This window comes from Osmia bicornis, chromosome 6 (assembly GCF_907164935.1).
Source record: "Osmia bicornis bicornis chromosome 6, iOsmBic2.1, whole genome shotgun sequence".
In the NCBI taxonomy this organism is placed as follows: Eukaryota; Metazoa; Arthropoda; class Insecta; order Hymenoptera; family Megachilidae; genus Osmia; species Osmia bicornis.
The window spans coordinates 5,618,248-5,637,446 of NC_060221.1; the positions used below are offsets into that span (position 1 = coordinate 5,618,248).

The 19,199-nt window shown below is 34.1% G+C and overlaps 1 protein-coding gene across 1 annotated transcript; it reads left to right on the plus strand.

Annotated features, from left to right (window-relative positions):
- The first annotated feature begins 13,124 nt into the window (after nucleotides 1-13,124).
- Nucleotides 13,125-19,112, plus strand: LOC114878884. Its single transcript, XM_029193152.2, has 6 exons — nucleotides 13,125-13,682; nucleotides 14,305-14,608; nucleotides 15,114-15,342; nucleotides 15,805-16,400; nucleotides 16,686-17,088; nucleotides 17,721-19,112. Exons 1-6 carry the CDS (start codon nucleotides 13,494-13,496, stop codon nucleotides 18,343-18,345), a joined length of 2,346 nt encoding a protein of 781 aa, XP_029048985.2. The 5' UTR covers nucleotides 13,125-13,493; the 3' UTR covers nucleotides 18,346-19,112.
- The last annotated feature ends 87 nt before the right edge of the window (nucleotides 19,113-19,199 follow it).

Sequence of the window (19,199 nt, forward strand, 5' to 3'; positions counted from 1 at the left end):
TTTAATCGCACCCCAACCTCATCAGTGGCTATGGTAAAAATTACGAGCTACGGGGAAAGGTTGAAGAGCAACGATTGAAAGTAATGAGCCGTGGAAGGAAGATCACCGAGAATGGTAGGCTGTATCCTCGACTCCATTTAATCCGAGGGTCGGATAATTAATCCCATTAATTTATCGCCACTCGCTCCACGCCTTGACCAGGAGTTACGGAAACAGCACAGATTTCTTAGAAACTTTTGCGGATGGAAGACATTTTTCTGACGTGTGTATAACATTTGTGGTTGAATTATAAATAAGTATGTGTAATATATCTGCTGATAAAATCGGAAAGTTATGAGTAAATTGTGGATGTTTATGCATTTATGTTTATGCATTCGTGATGCTCTTTTGACAGAATTGATATATATAGAATTTTTCTTATCTTGGCAAAAAATAATATACGTTTTGACCAGGGCCGAATCAAGGGGAGGTCTAAGGGGGGTATAACTCTGGACCTCATTTTCCAGGGAACCCTGTTCTAAGCCTTCCACTTATTATGTCAAAAATACTGAATGAAATTTTTGTTCACTTCTGCTTCTTTTCTTTAAAATTAAGTGTTATTTAATTTTAATCAGGATAAATTTGAATTTTTTACCTAAGTTGATCAACCAAGAAGGTTCGAGTCCCAGAAACTTTAATCCGGTTCTGATTTTAACAAAGGTGACTTAAAAAAATAAAATTCAATTGCAATAAGTATTATTAAATTAATTTTCATTCCAATTTCCTTTAAATTTAATTCAATATACCAAATATGTTTTAATTTATGAATTTACATGCAACCATTAATGAATAACCATTGCCTACTGTATTTTACATCAGAGACATGTACCTAAATATTTAATAGAAACAAACAAGTGTGGCTATCATTTAAGTACAAATTTTCAGTTCCTTGCGATATGTTGTTTGTGCTCGGACAATTGTGTATAGATATAGACTAAGCTTAAGTAAGGTAATACCTCCTCTTAATTGATCTATAGTCGAATATTACACGATTGGACAGAGTATTAAGCCTCTAAAAGTGGCCGCTTAGTCGGCCATTGGCCAAGATCTATCGTAGAAGTAGAGTTACGAGGAGAGAAGATCATACCACTTAGCTCGGCCGGCAAAGAAGCTCTTTTCGCGATCGTAAATAAAAGAAATCCTTGTAATGGCTTTCGGCGGAGATCTTACTGGCCTCCCTTTCTCTCCCTCCCCCGGCCTGGTTCAACGTTTCACTTGCCCCTCACACAGGCTATTAAGTTCGTGGAAGCACCCTTGCACCGAGTCATATCAGAACCCTGTAGGCCCGCAACAGTCCAGCCAAGCAGCCACGGTTAATTCCTTAACCCTTATAGACTTGGAGAAAATTTAGGGACGCCGCGGAAGGGGGTGGTACTGTAGGAACGTATAAACTGCTATGGAGAAGGAGGGCTAAAGAAGGAGGCGGAGGAAGTCTTGGAGAAACCATGAGCCGAAGTAGGAATACCAGGTGCTCCTGGGATCTCGGAGGCATCTTACGCCCGGACGATACATAATTTATGTTGCGCTCTGGTAGGCTTAAGACAGTATTAAGATCGACCGAACACCAACATCCTACTCCTTACACCTCCTCTCTTTTCTCTCCACCCGCTCACCTGTCTATGTACCTATCGCCTCTCTTCCTCCTCCCTTTAGAGATGAATAACTGGTCAATACCTTGTATCACAAACGAAATAAAATTTTAATTGACTTATCCAGGTGTAATAGATCTTCTTCAAGATTTAAGAATGTGTTTCTAAGTTTAGATTTCTAGATAATATAACAATTAGTAATTGCAATTCACAAATTAATAAAATTCTATTTTGAAATAAAAATAAAAAAATGTTATATCAATAAATAAAATTATTTCTCATATTATTAACAAAATTTAACGATATAGTATAAAAAAAGGAATCAGCACTCATTATGTTTTCAGTAAATTTAAGAAGGCTAATTAGTTCTTCTTTTATAAAGGATCAACGAGAATTCCATACAGCTTAGGTTCCACTCTACTAGAAGATCAGGATTCAGCAGAGGGGTTGTTGATACGATACCAATGGCTTTTAGCCCTTTTATGATTGGCCAAACAGAATCTTTCCTCTGCTGCTTTACGAGCGTGTCCTCTTGATCCGATACACGTATCCTTGCCAGGAAGACCGAAACCAACAACGTAATCACGAACAAGCCACAGAAGGATCAAAATATCGTGAGCATATTTTCCCTACAGTTGGATAAAGACAATTTTTCTTTTCCTCCATATTTATTCAACAATAAGAGAAATTGATACTAGCCTACTAATGAAATGAAATATTTTAACATGGTCACAGTTTTTTCAATAAATGTGTTAAACGCGTTGCAATTAAATCTCAGAACAAAAATTAAAAAAGAAAATTTTTGTTATTAAATAATAAACAAATTTCATAGTTGATCGCTAAGCATCCGTTTGTAGATATTTCTTAAATAGTCAAACGGACAAGATAATCGACGGTCAAGAGCAGCTTGATCCCCCCTGGGACAGAACCGCAAGAAAGGAGAGAGGAGCCGGGGATCGATGGAAGGAGGAACGGAGAAAATAATTGAAAATTTTCGGATGGTCAGACCCGGTGGGTTGGGTAGAACGGCAACGATGTCTTGGCTGGGCGACTCGCGATAAAGCAAAGAGCCTGTGCTAAATACTTACATAAATCTGTATTGCCTCGCGCAGCACGGGAGAAGCTTATACTACTCCTACAGGGCTACGATCACGCGTACAAACTCACGTAAGCGAACGTAGAAACGCACGAGCACTCTTGCAACACACAGACCAATCAGTAACTAACCAATAAATCCACGTTCATTCTGTGGAAACTATACACTGAATCATAAAAGTATTTGTTGACCTTTCGAATTTATAAAAGGAAATTCATCTTTATGTGGATATATGTAGGTATATAGAGGGGTGCATAATTCTAACACCTTGATTTACCATTTAATGGCCCAGGTATACCATGGTCCATATGCACAACAATAAGAAAATAAAAATAAAATAATAGTAAAATAGAAATAAAATAAATAAAACAATTTGTATTATCCTAAGGAGGCATTTTACAGTAAGGGGTTGACACCACCTATATATTCAGATGATTCAAATTTTCATGGTTGATTCACCATAGATTTTAGCTGATCTAAGGTAAGAAAGCGACTAAGAGAAACGTTTACATAGGCTGTAAATCGAAAACCGTATACGTATAATGCCAAATATATAACGACAGTGGTAGCTTCGAAGCTCGCGTGTAATATACAGAGAGCCATAAATATCGAAATATAGACCCGTCGACGGCCTCTGCCAAGAAGCCAAATCTTGGAAGGGGTAGTTGTTAGGGTAGTTTCAGAAGAGAGACTCGACTGATAAACGAATAAAAGCGGAACCAGGCGATTTCGTTTAGATAACAGAGCTAGTGGATCGTCTTCGTTTTATAATTAACCTAATTATCAATTATCTAAAAATTGTTCCTATTAGATGATTTAACTATTATTGGAATGTTCATAAAAATGCATAGAAAATTCTTTCACTTAAAATTATAAACAATAAAAATAACGAAATATTGTAACAATACAACGTTGCTGAGGTTTTATAAAAAACAGGTTGTGATTCATCCTATATAATTAAAGAAGATATTAGTCTACAATTATATCTATATTGAAGATTTACTTGTTGCAATCAAAGAAATATAAGAGTAAGAAAATCCAACCCCAGAAGAGAAGAGAAACGAAACAGTAGTATAGAACGAAGAGGAGAATGGAGGTGGAGGTGGAGGTGGTTGGTTTCAGGGCTTCGCTGAATCCACGGGTGTCGGAGCAATAAATCTGGCGAGTATATCTCAGCTCATGAATGTTATTAAGATACAACCCCCCGCGAGCTGAGCGGAGCATAGAGCGCGGGGTGTATACGTACCGTCGTAGGGAGATATAGGCAGAGCCGAAGAAGGAAAGGCGCTTTCGGTAGATCGCGAGACCGACCAAGAGAGGGCCAGTCAAACCTGCTGGAAACGACGAAGAAGAGAAAAGAGAAGCAACCCGGAGAAACGGTTATGAAGAAATACCGCCACCGGTAATCCTACCATAGATCACTAACGGCCGCCTCTGTATCTTCTCCTTCCTTCTTTCTATTCTTCCTCGACTTCTCTTCCTTCTTCTTCATCATCTTCCACGTCCTTGGTCTTTGCAGTTTAATACCGTTGATTTAACCCATCGTTTAGTTTTCTGGTCAGCAAATGGCGTTCGATTTGACTGTAAGATTATGAAAACTTTTTAGTGATTGGAAAATGAACGTCAGAATTTTTCTTTTAATAATCTATGTGCTATTAAAATTTATTTTTCTTAAAAATTATATTCTTTATATAATATTGATAAATATGGACTTGTAATCAGAGGTGAATCTAAAAATCTTGATTAAGAAGGGTGAAATGTGTCTTTCTATGCATCACTTAACATTTATGGTTTGCTTAAAAAAGACAATTTATATATTTAATATTACATAGTATCATTAAAAAATGAAATAAATGCAAATACGTGTAATTTGAAAATTAAAGAGTTTTTCTTTTTTTTCTTTTTGTAAAATTGACACTTTTTAACAATAATTGGAAAAATTAATTTTATATGGAGAAAATTTATCTTACCTGTAAAAGGTGAAATAAATAAAAATATGTTTTATAAGAATGTAGATAATCGCGTATATGAAAGCACATGACTTAGGACAGTCTTGGAACTGTCGGACGTGTAAGTTCAGCCCTCTTCATCGGCAGATAATTAATTGGGCTTTCCAGTATGAAATGGACGGTGTTGTCGACATCAAAGTGAAGCTTTCGGTCTTCCGTTAGCCCCGAACTGTCTATCAAAGTGTCCTGCTTGCCAATTAATACCAGTCCCAGATATTTGTCCGTCGGTCTGCGACATGTTTTATCTAGTAATAATAAGTAAATAGAGAAATCTCTGAGATCACGAGGGTCCAGAAACTAGTAAATCCTTAACATCTATATTGTAACATCCCTACACCATTATTTTATATTTTCCAAACGTATTAATTAAAAAATAGATTAACTATTAGTAATTTATTCATTTGCCTCCAATGTAAAATTGTTCCTACTTCTTTCAAATTAATTTTTTAACACAATTCCTCAATTTTTTGTTTTACATCATTAATATAATTGTAACAAAATTCATAATTTTTTAATAATTTGCATAAACAAAATATCAGTTTCCAGAGCTTATCGTATTTTGTTAGGCATAAAATAGTTTACTATTCAAAAATGATATTCCCCAAGGGTGAGCGTTGCAGAAAGTGTGCCGCGACCGAGGAGATAATGCAAAAGAAGAGAAGACTGGGCAACGAATGGGGAGATTTAAGACGGCGTGACGCCACGGTAAACAAAAGCCACGATAAATTTTATAAGTCGCCGAATTAATAAAAGATTACAGCACGGTTACTGCGGGTAGCTGTTAGATAAGAAGACACTCGGCGCGAGTACTCACGACGGAACGGCCTCGAGATCGTAGCTAAATCATCGGATATCTTGCCCCCGCGATACATAAACCACCCTTCAGGCTTACACGTATACATTCCCCACGTTCTATCTTCGCGAGAACAAGGATGCTGTCCTTACCGATGCCTGAAAAAAGAGGATTCGGATGTCAGACTTGCAAGCAGATTCAACCCTCTCTTGACCAACAGGACAAAGGGGACGATTGGAACCCTTCGTACAGTTCTTGGAATTTTGCTTGCCAATCTGTTTTAAATGCTTTAGAATATTTTATTTTACAAAATTATAAGTTCATTTCATTTTTAGCCATTTTACTTCGTTATTATGCTAATATGAATTAAAACCACCCAGTCCATTTAAACTGAATTTCTTTTTAACTCTCAAGGTAATTTAAATTATTAATTCAAAATGAAATTAAACAAGTATTTTGTTATATCTTTGTCCACTTTACAAATAAAATTTCCCTTCAAAAAATAATAATTCGTTGTTTATTTAAAAATTTTTCCTAATGCTGTCAAAAAGAAGTAAAATTAAACAACTTGAACAACTTTAATTTAAGTATAAAATATAAAACATTGATATTATCTGTAAAGGTATATCAGATAAAACTCACAAGATGATCCTATCCCTTTTATCTCGTTTGAAATATAAAGGATTAGACGTATTTCGGAGGCGGTAGTTATTTTCAATTACCCTTCGACCCCCTTCAGTTGCATGCCCGTTCCGTTCGAGTATAACCGGCCCGCTCAGGGGCGTATAATGTATGCGAGATAAAGGCCGAAGAGGCGCCGTCGTAGACTAAGATATTACAGAGAAATGGTATAAGGTGTGGAAGGTGGTGGGTCGGAGGAGTTGGTTGTAGGGTGGTTGGGGCACAGTGGTGCGGGGAAAGGGGTACCCATAACTTATCGCAGATTTAAGGCTCTTAGACTTAAGGGACTCTAATAATAATATAGCGCCATTCCGCCACTGTTATATGGAATTCTGGTATATACCAGTACATAGACAGAATTTCTGTATAACTTAAAAAGTGTTTTCTGTTTTAGGGTGACTGAATAAAAAAATGGTCAATGTTTAAATCAATAACAGCCATATTTTTTGAAAACAAATAATTTGTTTACAATTTAACTAAAATTCTCTGGGTTTTAAGTATTTTTTCGATAAATTTCAAACCAAAAAATAGTTAACATTAATATAAATATTTATTTTCAAAAAGTTGTCTCATATATAAGGAGGTAAATATTAATCAAATTTCTAATGCAATATCTTTAGAGATCAATCTGTTATACCTAAAGTTGATGTAATTGCTTCATTTGCAAAATTTAGGTTCCAAGAAGATTGATGCAAACTAATACATAGTAGCACGGTTTCCGTTAAATGACAGGCAAAGTTGTTTACCTTATCTAGGGAAAAAGTTAGGCTCCTGCAAGGAGGTTTATAGGCAGAAGTGGATCAAAGTTTCCAACTTTTGAAGAACTGTCGAGCTTCTCTGTAACTTAAGTTTTGCGCCACTATGAACTTAATCGGTAAACGTCCTGATTGACTGGTTGTGATAAAGCATAATGTAAACGCATTTTATGCAATTTTGCATCAGACTAAACGAAATACTTTCCAAGATAAACTATAATACTCAATAAATTAATATTTCATTATGTTAACTTCTATGTTTAATTTAAATTCTTTTAAAGATGATTATAATAAATAAAATGTCATCATGTGACTTGTATTAAAAATTGACAAACATTTGTTAAACATATTTAAAAAAAAATAAACATAAAATTATTGTAAGAATTCAGAGATTTTTTGAATTAACCCCTTAATTATTTTTAAAAGTACACTTTTTTCCCCTGGTATCTCGAAGGAGGTATTTTCATTTCTGTCAAATCTAGAAGAGATTTACACTTAGTTGCCGGTACGTGTTAGATGGCGTAGAGGAGTGGAAACGTCCATTAAGGAGCGACACAGAAGTAAAGATTACATTCGTAACGTTTCATCGGATGTTTCCTTGTTAGGGGTGTGAGGAACAGACAGGATAGCCGCTTATCGTCGCAATAAAAAGCATCGAGAAAGATTGGCATGTTGCCTGCCGTTAGACCAGGCAATCTTTTCGACTCTTTAGGCATATTCGGATGTACACCGTTCTCAGATAGGACTATGAAATATGCTCATCCTGCAGAAATATTACAGCGCAGCTGTTTCTTAATAAAAATCCAAGCCTAGGAAAAATAGATTGAAAGAAATAATGAGAACTTGTGTCGTTAAGAAAATCAACCCCTGCTGAACGTTAATTCACTTCTTCTCCCCTTTAATCGTCATCCACGTGGAGACGAGCGTGTTTCAGGGTTACATCTTCGAATTTTCATCGTCTGAAAGCGAAGAGAAGACCTGGACAAAGATTAGACAATGCTCTGGAAACATCGTGGATGCTGAGGTTTCGTGAGTCCTCGTTACTCGACCTTCCTCTTTCTCCCGAGTTTGGGAGCATCAACAGATGTGCACGGTATCATGGACAGAATACGTATCCCCGTGAACGTGTACGTGCAACTGAACACTCGAACACATTGGTGTCTTCTAGTGTACGTTGCACCTCATCCTCACGGGGGTTCCGCGCCTCAATGTCTCTGATCTTGTTAAGGACGCAGTGAACCACAAATAGCCGGCATCCATTCAAATATCAGCGGGAAATCTATCTACTTAAGCGAGCTACTTGTACGGCAATAACACGTTAGGCAGTGGATAACGTGGAAATAAGAATTTTATGTGAAAAATTTTATGCATTTGATATTAATATATTATGGTAATTAACTCTTGAACATTTAGATTTCTAAATAAAAGACTTTTATATAGTGGAAAAATAAAATTGCAAACTTAGGAAATCATTAAAGTCACATTATCACTATTTCAACAAATCTGAGAGTTAAGTATCCTATGAATGTCATTTTTTCTTAATTTTAATAGCAGTGGAAATAGTTTAAATGCTGAATTTAAAATTAACATTCTGTATAATCTACAAGTAGTACAGGAATACTAAGCAACTCTGTCTACAGATACGCAGTAAGGTTATCTACTTTCAGGCGTACGTCTGATCATAATCAGAACATACTACTAAATTGATAAAGATACTTATGTATTGGGCACCCGTAATTTCCAACACATAAAAGTTAGATTAAAAACCACTTATGTTATTAAAACGTAAAAAATTGAAAATTTAATTAATAATTTCATCTCATCTTCAGATTCCCATCAAGGTATAAAACAAAGTACTATTATACCAAGCTGCAATTATTTCAACATAGTGGAAAACGAGAATATTGTGTACAATACTCAAGGGAATGATAAAGAAAGAATATTTTCTGGAATAGTAAAGAAAAAGAAATCAGTGCAGAGAAAAAGGAAGATTTAACTTTAGAAAGGTGAAGCCTCCTATGTGACCAATTAATTCTAATTTTAATTCCATTTTTTTTTAGATAAGGTTTTTACCAGAATTAATTTCTTTAGAACTAATCTTAAAAATATAAGTGAAAATATATAATTTTTAAAAATTTTCTAGATGACTGAAAAAACAATTTTCAATGTTTTTTAATTGGTGGGCTCGACAAGCATCCTTTAGTATTTCTGAGATTATTATTAACTCATTTTTGGACCAAAATATCTGTACTGAAACTGTATTACACAAATAAACAAATTCACAATTCACCACTGGAATTTCACATTTTAATTGTGTATAACAGTGTATGTTCAACCAAAGCAAATGAATTGTCTGATAAAGCGAGATTCAGAATACTATATTGTAGATCAGTGCTTGCAACGGATATTCAACGATGCGGAAAGACCGCGACAAACCACTGGATTTAATTCAGATACATGCCACAGCAATTACGGGTGCACGTTCCGAAAGACGTCTTCTTTCACGCGACCCCTTACAAGGCATAAAAGGTGGTAGAAGGGTCGACCGGAGGAACAGAGTTTGGCTTTGTACAGAATCGCGGTGGCGTTGAAGCCGACAAAAGATAAGCTGTTATTTATAACCAAGCTTAGGCCACTGTTAGGCGGGGGTAACTTTAGGGAAAATAAAATTACATTGAAATCTCACAACTCGACTGTATAAACCTCCGAACAAACATCTCGTTCCGTTTCTAATACAAGTGATGATGATGAAGTAACTTACGAAAGTTTCTTCTAAAAAGATTAACGTTTTATGTGATTTTATGAAAGGAAGTACTGATTTATAGAACTGTAAGAAGTTTGTGACAAATTGCTTATGTTAATTATGAGATAATGAGCTACATATAAAGGAACAAAATATGAATTTATTGATATATTGTTATAATTACTCATGTTCTATTAAGAATATTAATGAAAGGTTTGTGCATTTTTGTGAAACTTTTATGTCATGAAATCATGTCAGGATCCCCTCTGGGAACAGACTATAATTTCACTGCACATAATCTATTACTTGTTATAACTAAAAACAAACCGTTTTGTGTTACAAATATTGATAAAACATTTGCATGATCATTTTCATTAAACTTCAACCTTCAAACTAATACTATCCAGGTATCATTTCACTATACTTTTATGTCATGAAATGATACTTTTACTGCTACCAAATCATCATTTGATATGCAGAAAGCAAATATCTAATTAAGCAGCCAACGAAATATCTCTGGCAAATCCTGGAACGTTTTCTTAAAGGAAGACGGAAGAAGCGTACAAGCGACACCGATTGCAAACTCGTCCTCGTTTTATTTCCGAACAGCCTACTGGAGCGTAACCCGAAGATTCGAGCGGAGACGACGGAGATATCTAAAGATTCGTCTTCGATGGCTCGGTAGCCGGGTCGTAAGGGGGATGAGGGGGTGGGTTAGGGATGGGAGGCGGATGGGGGCGTCACGAGCGACGCCGATACTCGTCGGTGAAGGTAAAATGGAGGGGGTAGGTGCAGGGGTCGAAGCTTCCAGTCTGCACCCCCACCTTCCAAAGGGTGGGTGGTACCGAGTCCTCGAACTGATCAATACCTGAAACACCGCGAGGTATCGTCCCGCTATTTCCGGTATCCCAGCGTGGCCGGAAATGAAGGCGTTAAAAATATATATACAGAGCGAGAGAGACGTACATGGGTAGACGTCCAACAACGGGAGTCTACCTTCTGCAGATAGTGGAAGCATTATATCTGTTACTCGAGCTATTTAGTACAGCTGGCCTCAATAGCGAGTTTATACGATGAATGTTCCTCCTTCGATAGACAATATCTTTATGAGAATGATTTTGATGGTTTTACGGTGTTAAAGTACGTGTCCATTTGGAGGTACAATTATCGTACAGTTGAGTGTCATTGGAGTAAATAGGATTTTCGTTAAGAGTAGTTCAAGTCCTATATATTTATTCAAACTTTGATTGCCATGTAAAAATTGTTGAAAGTTTCATTAGATAATATTTGTATTTTTAATAAATATTACTTATTCATAATTTATTTTCTCATTTTCTACGTTTATTTATTCTTCTAATCATGCAATCTCAGGTCAATGTGGCAATAAAGACCAAATTAAGTTAATATAAATAAGCATAAGATCATTTTTCATCACACTAATAAATTAATAACCACAAACCAAGAATTTTTCAATTCCATTAAAAGTGAACAATTTACACAAATTACCTTTCAGTTCGTTGTTAAATATTATTTTATTCTTAAAACCGCTGTAACCTTTTATTCCACAAAATATATAACACGATTGACTTTTAATCATAACAACTCTCTACATTACCCACTGACTACGACTTAAAATCAACAATGGAAAATCGATACAGAGTTGTAATTAAACCGACGGAGAAACCTTTGAATAACCAGTAGCTCGATGCCGTTCGCTCGAAAACCAGATATTTAAGTTCTGTTTCTTAGTAATTCTATAACTAATAAAAATCTGTCTTGAATTTAATAGGATTAAGTGAACTTGATGCGATAAAAACTGAGTACAGGGCGTGACCATGCATTTGTTACGGAACATCGAATTTACAAAATCTCGTCGAAGGGGTTGGTTTAATATCAACAGGTAGAAGCAACGCGTCCTTGTCCCTACTGGATAAGCCGTTGGCTAAGCGCCGGCGCTAGCTAAACCGCTCGCACCCTCCCGAGGGTGTGACCTATCATCCCCATTGGCCCAACCGGACGTGTAAAAAAGAGAGAGAGACACAGTCCTGCGCGGATAAGGCTTTTTTAAATCTATCCTCAGGAAGGGAGGAGCCCTTATCAATTTCCACATCACATTTATGAAAAAATATTGATAAGCTGTCGTTTTGATTAACTCATATGCATTGGCGTAGAGTGGACTTGGGTTCCTCATAAATGTAAAGAGGCCTCCTCACTATTCTAAGATTATCAAATTCTGATACTTAAAAATTTGTTAATTTCTAAGAGACCTGGGCCTACCCCCGAAAAAAATCTTAATTACACCAATACTTATATGTACTACAGTGTACACTTGCGTGCAACGTAAGCTCCTTTTGGTCAAACCTAATTTATAAAACCTGTTAATAAATGACTGTAAGACTTTCAGAAACCTACCAAATAAGATTGAACTCCTTGATAACAGATTCATAATATAAAAATTATATAGATCATGTAACTATTTTATAGTATTCATTAATATCGAGGTTTTGAGAATCGTAAATATAATTCTGGTTTACAATAATTGTTCCATCCTATGGGAGAGCTTCGACAGCGACCTGGTGGATTTAGGAGACGATAAAAAAGGTTGTAATACAACGATAGTAATGGGGGAAAGGGGAAAATATCCGCATGGGTCAGCCAAGAGCGACTTAAAACGAGGAGATGGCCGCCTCAATATCGGCTTTTCGGATACTTCACGTACTTATCTAATGTCTTATATTTTCCACTGGACTGCACCATTCAAATTTTAGTCGCCAGCATTTCTCATGGAAAACTGTATTTTCCCCACATGTTGCAAATGATTTCTTCAAATAAATAAAAGATTAAAAAAAGAATTACTTGTAGAATTTATAAATAATAAAAGAGTATAGAATGAATTATGTAAGACATCATATTCATGCTATAAAACACAAAATGTATACAAAAAGTCAGGATTGGATTAAGATTTCTGAGGCCTCGGGCTATCAAACTTTCCAAGTTGGAAGATAAACTTAATTCAAAAATTGATATTATTTCCAAATAAAATTAAATAACACTTAATTGTAAAGAAATAATACAAAAAATTAATTCAATACTATTTGACATAATAAGGGGATGGCTTACCACAAAATTCCCAGGAAAGTGGGGCCTTGGTTTGTAACCTTCTTAGACCTCCCTTTAATGCAGCGCTGCAAAAAGTTGTTTATTTCTTTTCACATTTTCTATAAACATACGGAGCAATTGAAAATATAGAAACTTTATTAAAAATAAAATTAATAATTTTTACTTTCGTAAAATAAATTTAAATAGATTTCGTAAAACATATCAGCTCTAAAGATTTCTAATTTCATCTTTGTTGTATTTTCTCAGATATTTCATGAAATGAAACACCTGAATACAAATGATGGTGCCAGTTTCTCGGCCACAGGTACAATTCTCGGCAGGTTTATTCAGTTTTTTTCATCTATCGCAGAGAATAATACCCTCACCTCGTCGTACGCTCGACTTATCTTGCAGAGATATCATGCGGCATATCCCACGTTACTTATCAAAGATAAGTACTCAGTAGTTTTCAGGACGGTTCGGTGTACTGTTGAGCCACTCATCGATCCACGAGTGCCATATTTTTCTACAAATTGTCTTCCCTATAAAAAAAAGCACACAAAATGAATAAACAAAAATGTATTAAAAAAAGTTCACAGTGGTTCTGTTGAGATTAATACTCATCTCTCTGCGTGGTAAAAATGTGATTTCTGTGGAATTCAACGCAATCACATACGACATTGAAGATCATGAAATACCGGGTTATCACGCTTCGTGGTTCGCTATCATTCTTGACTGTATACTTGGTAATCATCTCCATCGCATTATGCCAAAATAATTGTCCCACAAGGTGCTTGTGTTACCTCAGCCAATTACCAAGGAGTATAGTGTGTTCGAGGCAAGGCTTGGAAGTGTTTCCTGAAAATATCAGTGACGTGGTTAGTAAATGTATTCTATAGGACCCATTAATGATTACCGTCTGATAATAGTAATTTTCACAAGTTTGAACGTTCTTGGAGCTAACATTGTCTCTGCTTTATCACGTTGCTCGTTGAAAACGTAGCTAGGAATGAATCACCTGTATAAATGTACCGGTATTACGAAAAAAATGAAACGTATAACAGATATCTTAGACAATGTTATATTTATTTAATACTCCTCAACAATATGTAATTTTGTGTAATGAGCAATTTTAGAATAATTATTATCATTTTATATATTAATTGGGAAAGTTGCGTTTCTTCTTCTGTATTATTATCATCACTTATTTAGTATTATATATATTAAAAATAAATATTTATAATATTATAAGTGAAAAAGGAAAGAATCGGTCCCCCTGTGCTGCAACGTTTAATAAGTGTTAATCACCCAGCACACGATATCGAAAAAGCGGAATTAATTATTTGTTTGTACATGTTTTGTTCATAATAGAAAAGTATTGTACTATCATGGAAATAATATATTTTCGATCTCCAAGAATTAGACGTTTCATGACATTAATTTTATATTCATTTGTTTGTTATTTTGTTAAATAAATCATCTTTCTTGTTTTGTTTTTAGGTGGAGCAGTTAAACTTATCAAATAATTTGTTGACGAATGTCAGCAGTGACGTTAATCGACTGACAGAGTTGCAATATTTAAATTTAGCAAGGAATAAATTAAGTTCGTTACCTGATGATTTGAGTTCCTTAAGAAATTTACGGAGATTGGATTTAAGTGGCAATGAAATACATAGGATCCTTGATATTAGTTCTATAGAACAATTACCATCTTTAATGGTGGCATATTTGTCGAAAAATCCATTCTCTAGTTTGGAAGGTCTTAGAAGTAGTAGCCTTGAAGCTTTAGACGCTAGTCAGTGTGGTATGATGATAATATTTTACTAAAATTAATATTTTCATAATTTATAGGTGTTTCTTACTCCTTTCGCTTATTTATCACATTAAAATATTTATTATCCTAGTATTTTCTTAAAATTTTCAACAATAGCTGCTATTCCTATAGCAAAATTACATTTGTTTAACATCTTAATCCTTAAGTACAGATTTAATTATATTTTTTCCATCCAGAAACAAGTATTAATTTATATTACTTAATGTTTTTCTTGTTGATAGCAAAGTTGTAAGAAATACTTTAATCAATACCTGAAACATCAAATTATAGAACAGTATTACTTATTACATTCTACATGTTATGTTTAAACTATGGTAGTTAAGTGTTAAGTAGCATCCTTATACTTATCCAAATTCTTAATGCTAATAATAAAGGATATGCCTTGCTTATGCAATTTAGTTCATCCTTGAAATTCAAAAGAAAAGAAGATTTATTATAAATCAAAAATATTAATTTCATTGTCTTCATTCAACAGGAATAAGAGAACTTAGTAATACATCATTAGACGGATTACCAGAGCTGAGTACGTTAAGCCTAACTGGAAATCCTTTGAAACTCATTCAAAACCCATGGAATCCAAAATTACGATGGCTTGATGCATCTGACTGTCATCTGAATTACTTGAGGCCAGATACATTCGATGGGTTCCCGGAACTTGAAGAACTAAAACTGGCCAATAATCCTACATTAGTTTACAGTATGAGGCAAGCAATTGAAACTCCAAATAGAAATCATTTTCCTTTTCTAAATATTAAAAATAATAATCTTGTCATAGCACACATTTAATTACAATGAAAACGAATGAATCACGGAATTAAGAAAAAATCTACTCTTGATAATTCTAATATTTTGAATTGCAAATTTGTAAATATTCACTGCTTAAAATAATTTGCAACTTATTGTTAGTATTTATTACATTACTGTTTACTACTCTTAGGTATTCAAAAGCTCTCAAACAATTTATAAATTACCATACATTCGAGAAGGAATGTTGTAATTTAACCCTCGACGGGTGAAGCTAAGTCAATTATGATCCACATCTGTGGGTGCTCCAACTGAAATTAATACAATCAATAATTAATAAAATTAATAAAATTTAAAAAAAATTGTTAGTGTACAAAATTGCATATGACATCTACGTTAATAAATAAAATCGATATTTTCAGACACTCAACGCTACAGCATACAAAGCTAAAGAAACTCGACGTTTCAGGATGCAATTTAGACAGACCCGGTCTTCACGGATTGCCGTTTTTGACCCACGCCCGATTATCCCGTAACAGGATTTGCATGTTACCTGGTCGAATTTTCGCTAAAAACAGAGAACTTGGGTTTTTATATCTAAATTCGAATGGTATCGGAAGTCTGAATACGAGTACTTTCGATGGTCTAGTGAAGCTGCAAGTACTAGATTTGTCAGCAAACAGCATCGAAATGATTCATCCACTGACGTTTCACGAAAACGTAGAATTGAAATCGCTCAATTTATCTTTCAATAACTTATACGAATTGCCAAATCTTACGTCGTTTGTAACGTCGTTGGACGCGTCATCGAATGGCATCGTTAAGCTTGCTGACAATTTTTTATCGAATATGCCAAAAATAAGAAGTATCAATTTGAGTGATAACAGATTAGAGAGGATACCATCTACATTGAAATCCACAACCTTGAAGAATCTAGGATTACATGGAAATAGGATAATGGAAGTGGACAATGACACTTTTCTTCAGTTGCCTCAGCTTATAAGAATTGAGTTATCAGGTTTGATCTTTATTATTCTGTCGAAATATTGTTTACCAAAGGCTTAACCCTTTCAATAGTATGGCGAAATTATTTATTGTACCATTATTTTTTATTTTTATTATTTCTTTAAAATATTGAACTTTAAGATTCTTCTTATCTATCAGTCTCAGAACATCCATCGCTAGTAAAAATACTTTTGAAATTATTTAATATTATATGAATTCTGTAAATAGATGTTATACTTAACTATTTGAATTTAATAATGAGTAATTTTTAATTATAAAATGTTCGTTTAATTTTTAGGGAATCGTTTAACAGGAGCACTAGATCCAGAGATGTTTCAAAACAATCCAAATTTAGATAGCATTAAATTGGAGGATAATCCATGGCGTTGCGATTGCAAGGAATTATTTATTATGTACAGTTTCTTAACGGAATCACCTGCTAAAACATCAGAAACGAGTTTAATCTGTCAGAGTCCAGCAAATGTGTCGGGTTATACTTGGAAAAGTGCTTGTTTCGATGATTGGAGCTCCCCTTTGTATCACAACGTTGACAGAACATGGGGATTTATAGTGGTCTCTGGTCTTACAGTTATCGTTTTGTTGGGTAGTTTTGTGTCCATTAGACACATGATGAGAGTTAAAAGAAGAGCCATGGAACAAAGACAGCAATTGGAAACATTGAGATTATTAAGACGAAGAAGGTAAAAAAAATATATTTTAATTTATGAAGAATTTTTTAATAAATCTCTTGAGTGGTAGATGACTTTTATTAAGACTTTCTGTCAAAAAAAGTATGCAACATTTTAAGAGCATCAAACAATTCTTTTAATGATTTTTCTCCATTAGTACATTTTATTATAGCATTTAGAACAATGATAAAAATACTTCTCATTTATTCTAGAAAAAATGCTCTAATTTTAACAATAATAAATACCTACAATTTGGATGATTATTAACAATGAATAATGCAGGAATCTACTTTATCCTTATAGCATAACACTAAGATGATTAAAATTATAACTCAAACTTTGTTTAAAATAATTTCTGAAATTTTTCAATTTTTCAATCCAACCAACAATTTCAAATTACTTGTGTATGTATTCGAAATTTTACCAAATTTTTATGAATTAATGAAATATTTTTTTCTAGATCTATTAATTTTAATTAACTCTATTGATCCAAATTCAATGATTCCAATGAACGATTTTTATTAAAAAGTAAAAAGATATTAAATACTTCTTTTTTTTTACTTTTTTATATTATTGTGATTTATCCACATATTTTTTATTCTAGTTCATATTACAATTTACCAAAACAAATACTTTTCAAACAGAATCCATCAAATTGTACAAGAAGAAGAACGGGTTGAGCGTGCTCCAGAGCCAAGAATCCATCCATTAGAATTAATAGGACCACCTAGTTACGAGGAAGCAGTGCAGATGCCAAGACTGGCACGTTCTCTGGATAATTTGGATGAAATCTCGGTAGATACATCAACGATACGTATGATGGGTTCAGCTGATAATATAAGGATGAAGCAACGAAGATCCAGGAGACCAAAGAAAAGAATTCACAGTGAGGATGATTTGCTTCGAAGAGAAGAACGACGACAAGGAAGAATCAGAAGAGAAAGAAACAGCTCGATCGGTAACAGTGGAAGTGAACTACCATCGGGACAAAGGAATTTTAGATCATCTACGACTCGTACCAACAGAAGGCACAGCGGGATGAGCGATTCCAATGATACCGGAAACGGAAGAGTCCGACCCAGGCCGCAAACACCGAGCGCAAGGAAAAAGAAACGTAGACGAACGCTTTACGACGGACATTCGAGCGACGATGAAGACTCAGAGGTTGAACCAATCGGTTCAAGTAGGTCAATTGTCATTCGAGAACTTCGAAGAGAACCCAGAGGTGGTCGTAGAGAATCTACGGTAGAACGAGAGGATCCTGAATGACCGCTGGATGTGATTTTGACAAGAGTGTTGTTATATATTGACATTCCTAAGAATTCAGGCATCAACTTTGATCATGATTATTAAAAATTAATAACAATTGTCTGGTGAAATGTTTCCATGCAATAATAGCATTTGTTATACCTGAAAATTCAAATATTTATATTTTATTTTGTGGTGTTTATCATTTTAATATATGTATTTAATAAATTGTACATTGAAATCACTGCCACTGTGTATAGAAAGCTAGGAATTAAAAGATGAACAAAAATAGAATGCAATTAATTAAATATTTTTGGATATCAGTTTTGTAATTAATTTTAAATAAAAATGCTAAGTATTAAGGAATCTATAAATATGTTTCACTTATAATTTTAATTAATAAATAATATAAGTTAGGATTCTTTTAATTACTCATCTCTCTGTTCTACAGACATTACTAACAATTAGAATTGCAAATTGTTTCTGAAATTTATTTTTAAATTTTTATTTAATTTATATAAATCAAAATCTATATCTGTCACAAATAGTATAATTCATCACAGGTACCTGATAACTATAAATATTGCTTCTGTTTACGAAATGTATTAATTGGTAGCAACGATCATTATCAATATATAGGTAATGTAACTTAATTATGTGAATAAGTTTAAACAATATTGTTCATGACAAAAATAAAAATTTTAAAAAGTGATAAATATTTTAATATTCTAAAAGGCTTAGAATTATTTGTTCATTCAAAAATACTGAAATTTAAAAATTTGATGTGAACTTATGATTTTGTAAAGAGCTGTATATATTATAAAGGAACGAAAACAAAAAAGGGAAAGTCCAGAAAAATTATAGGTACCTGTAGG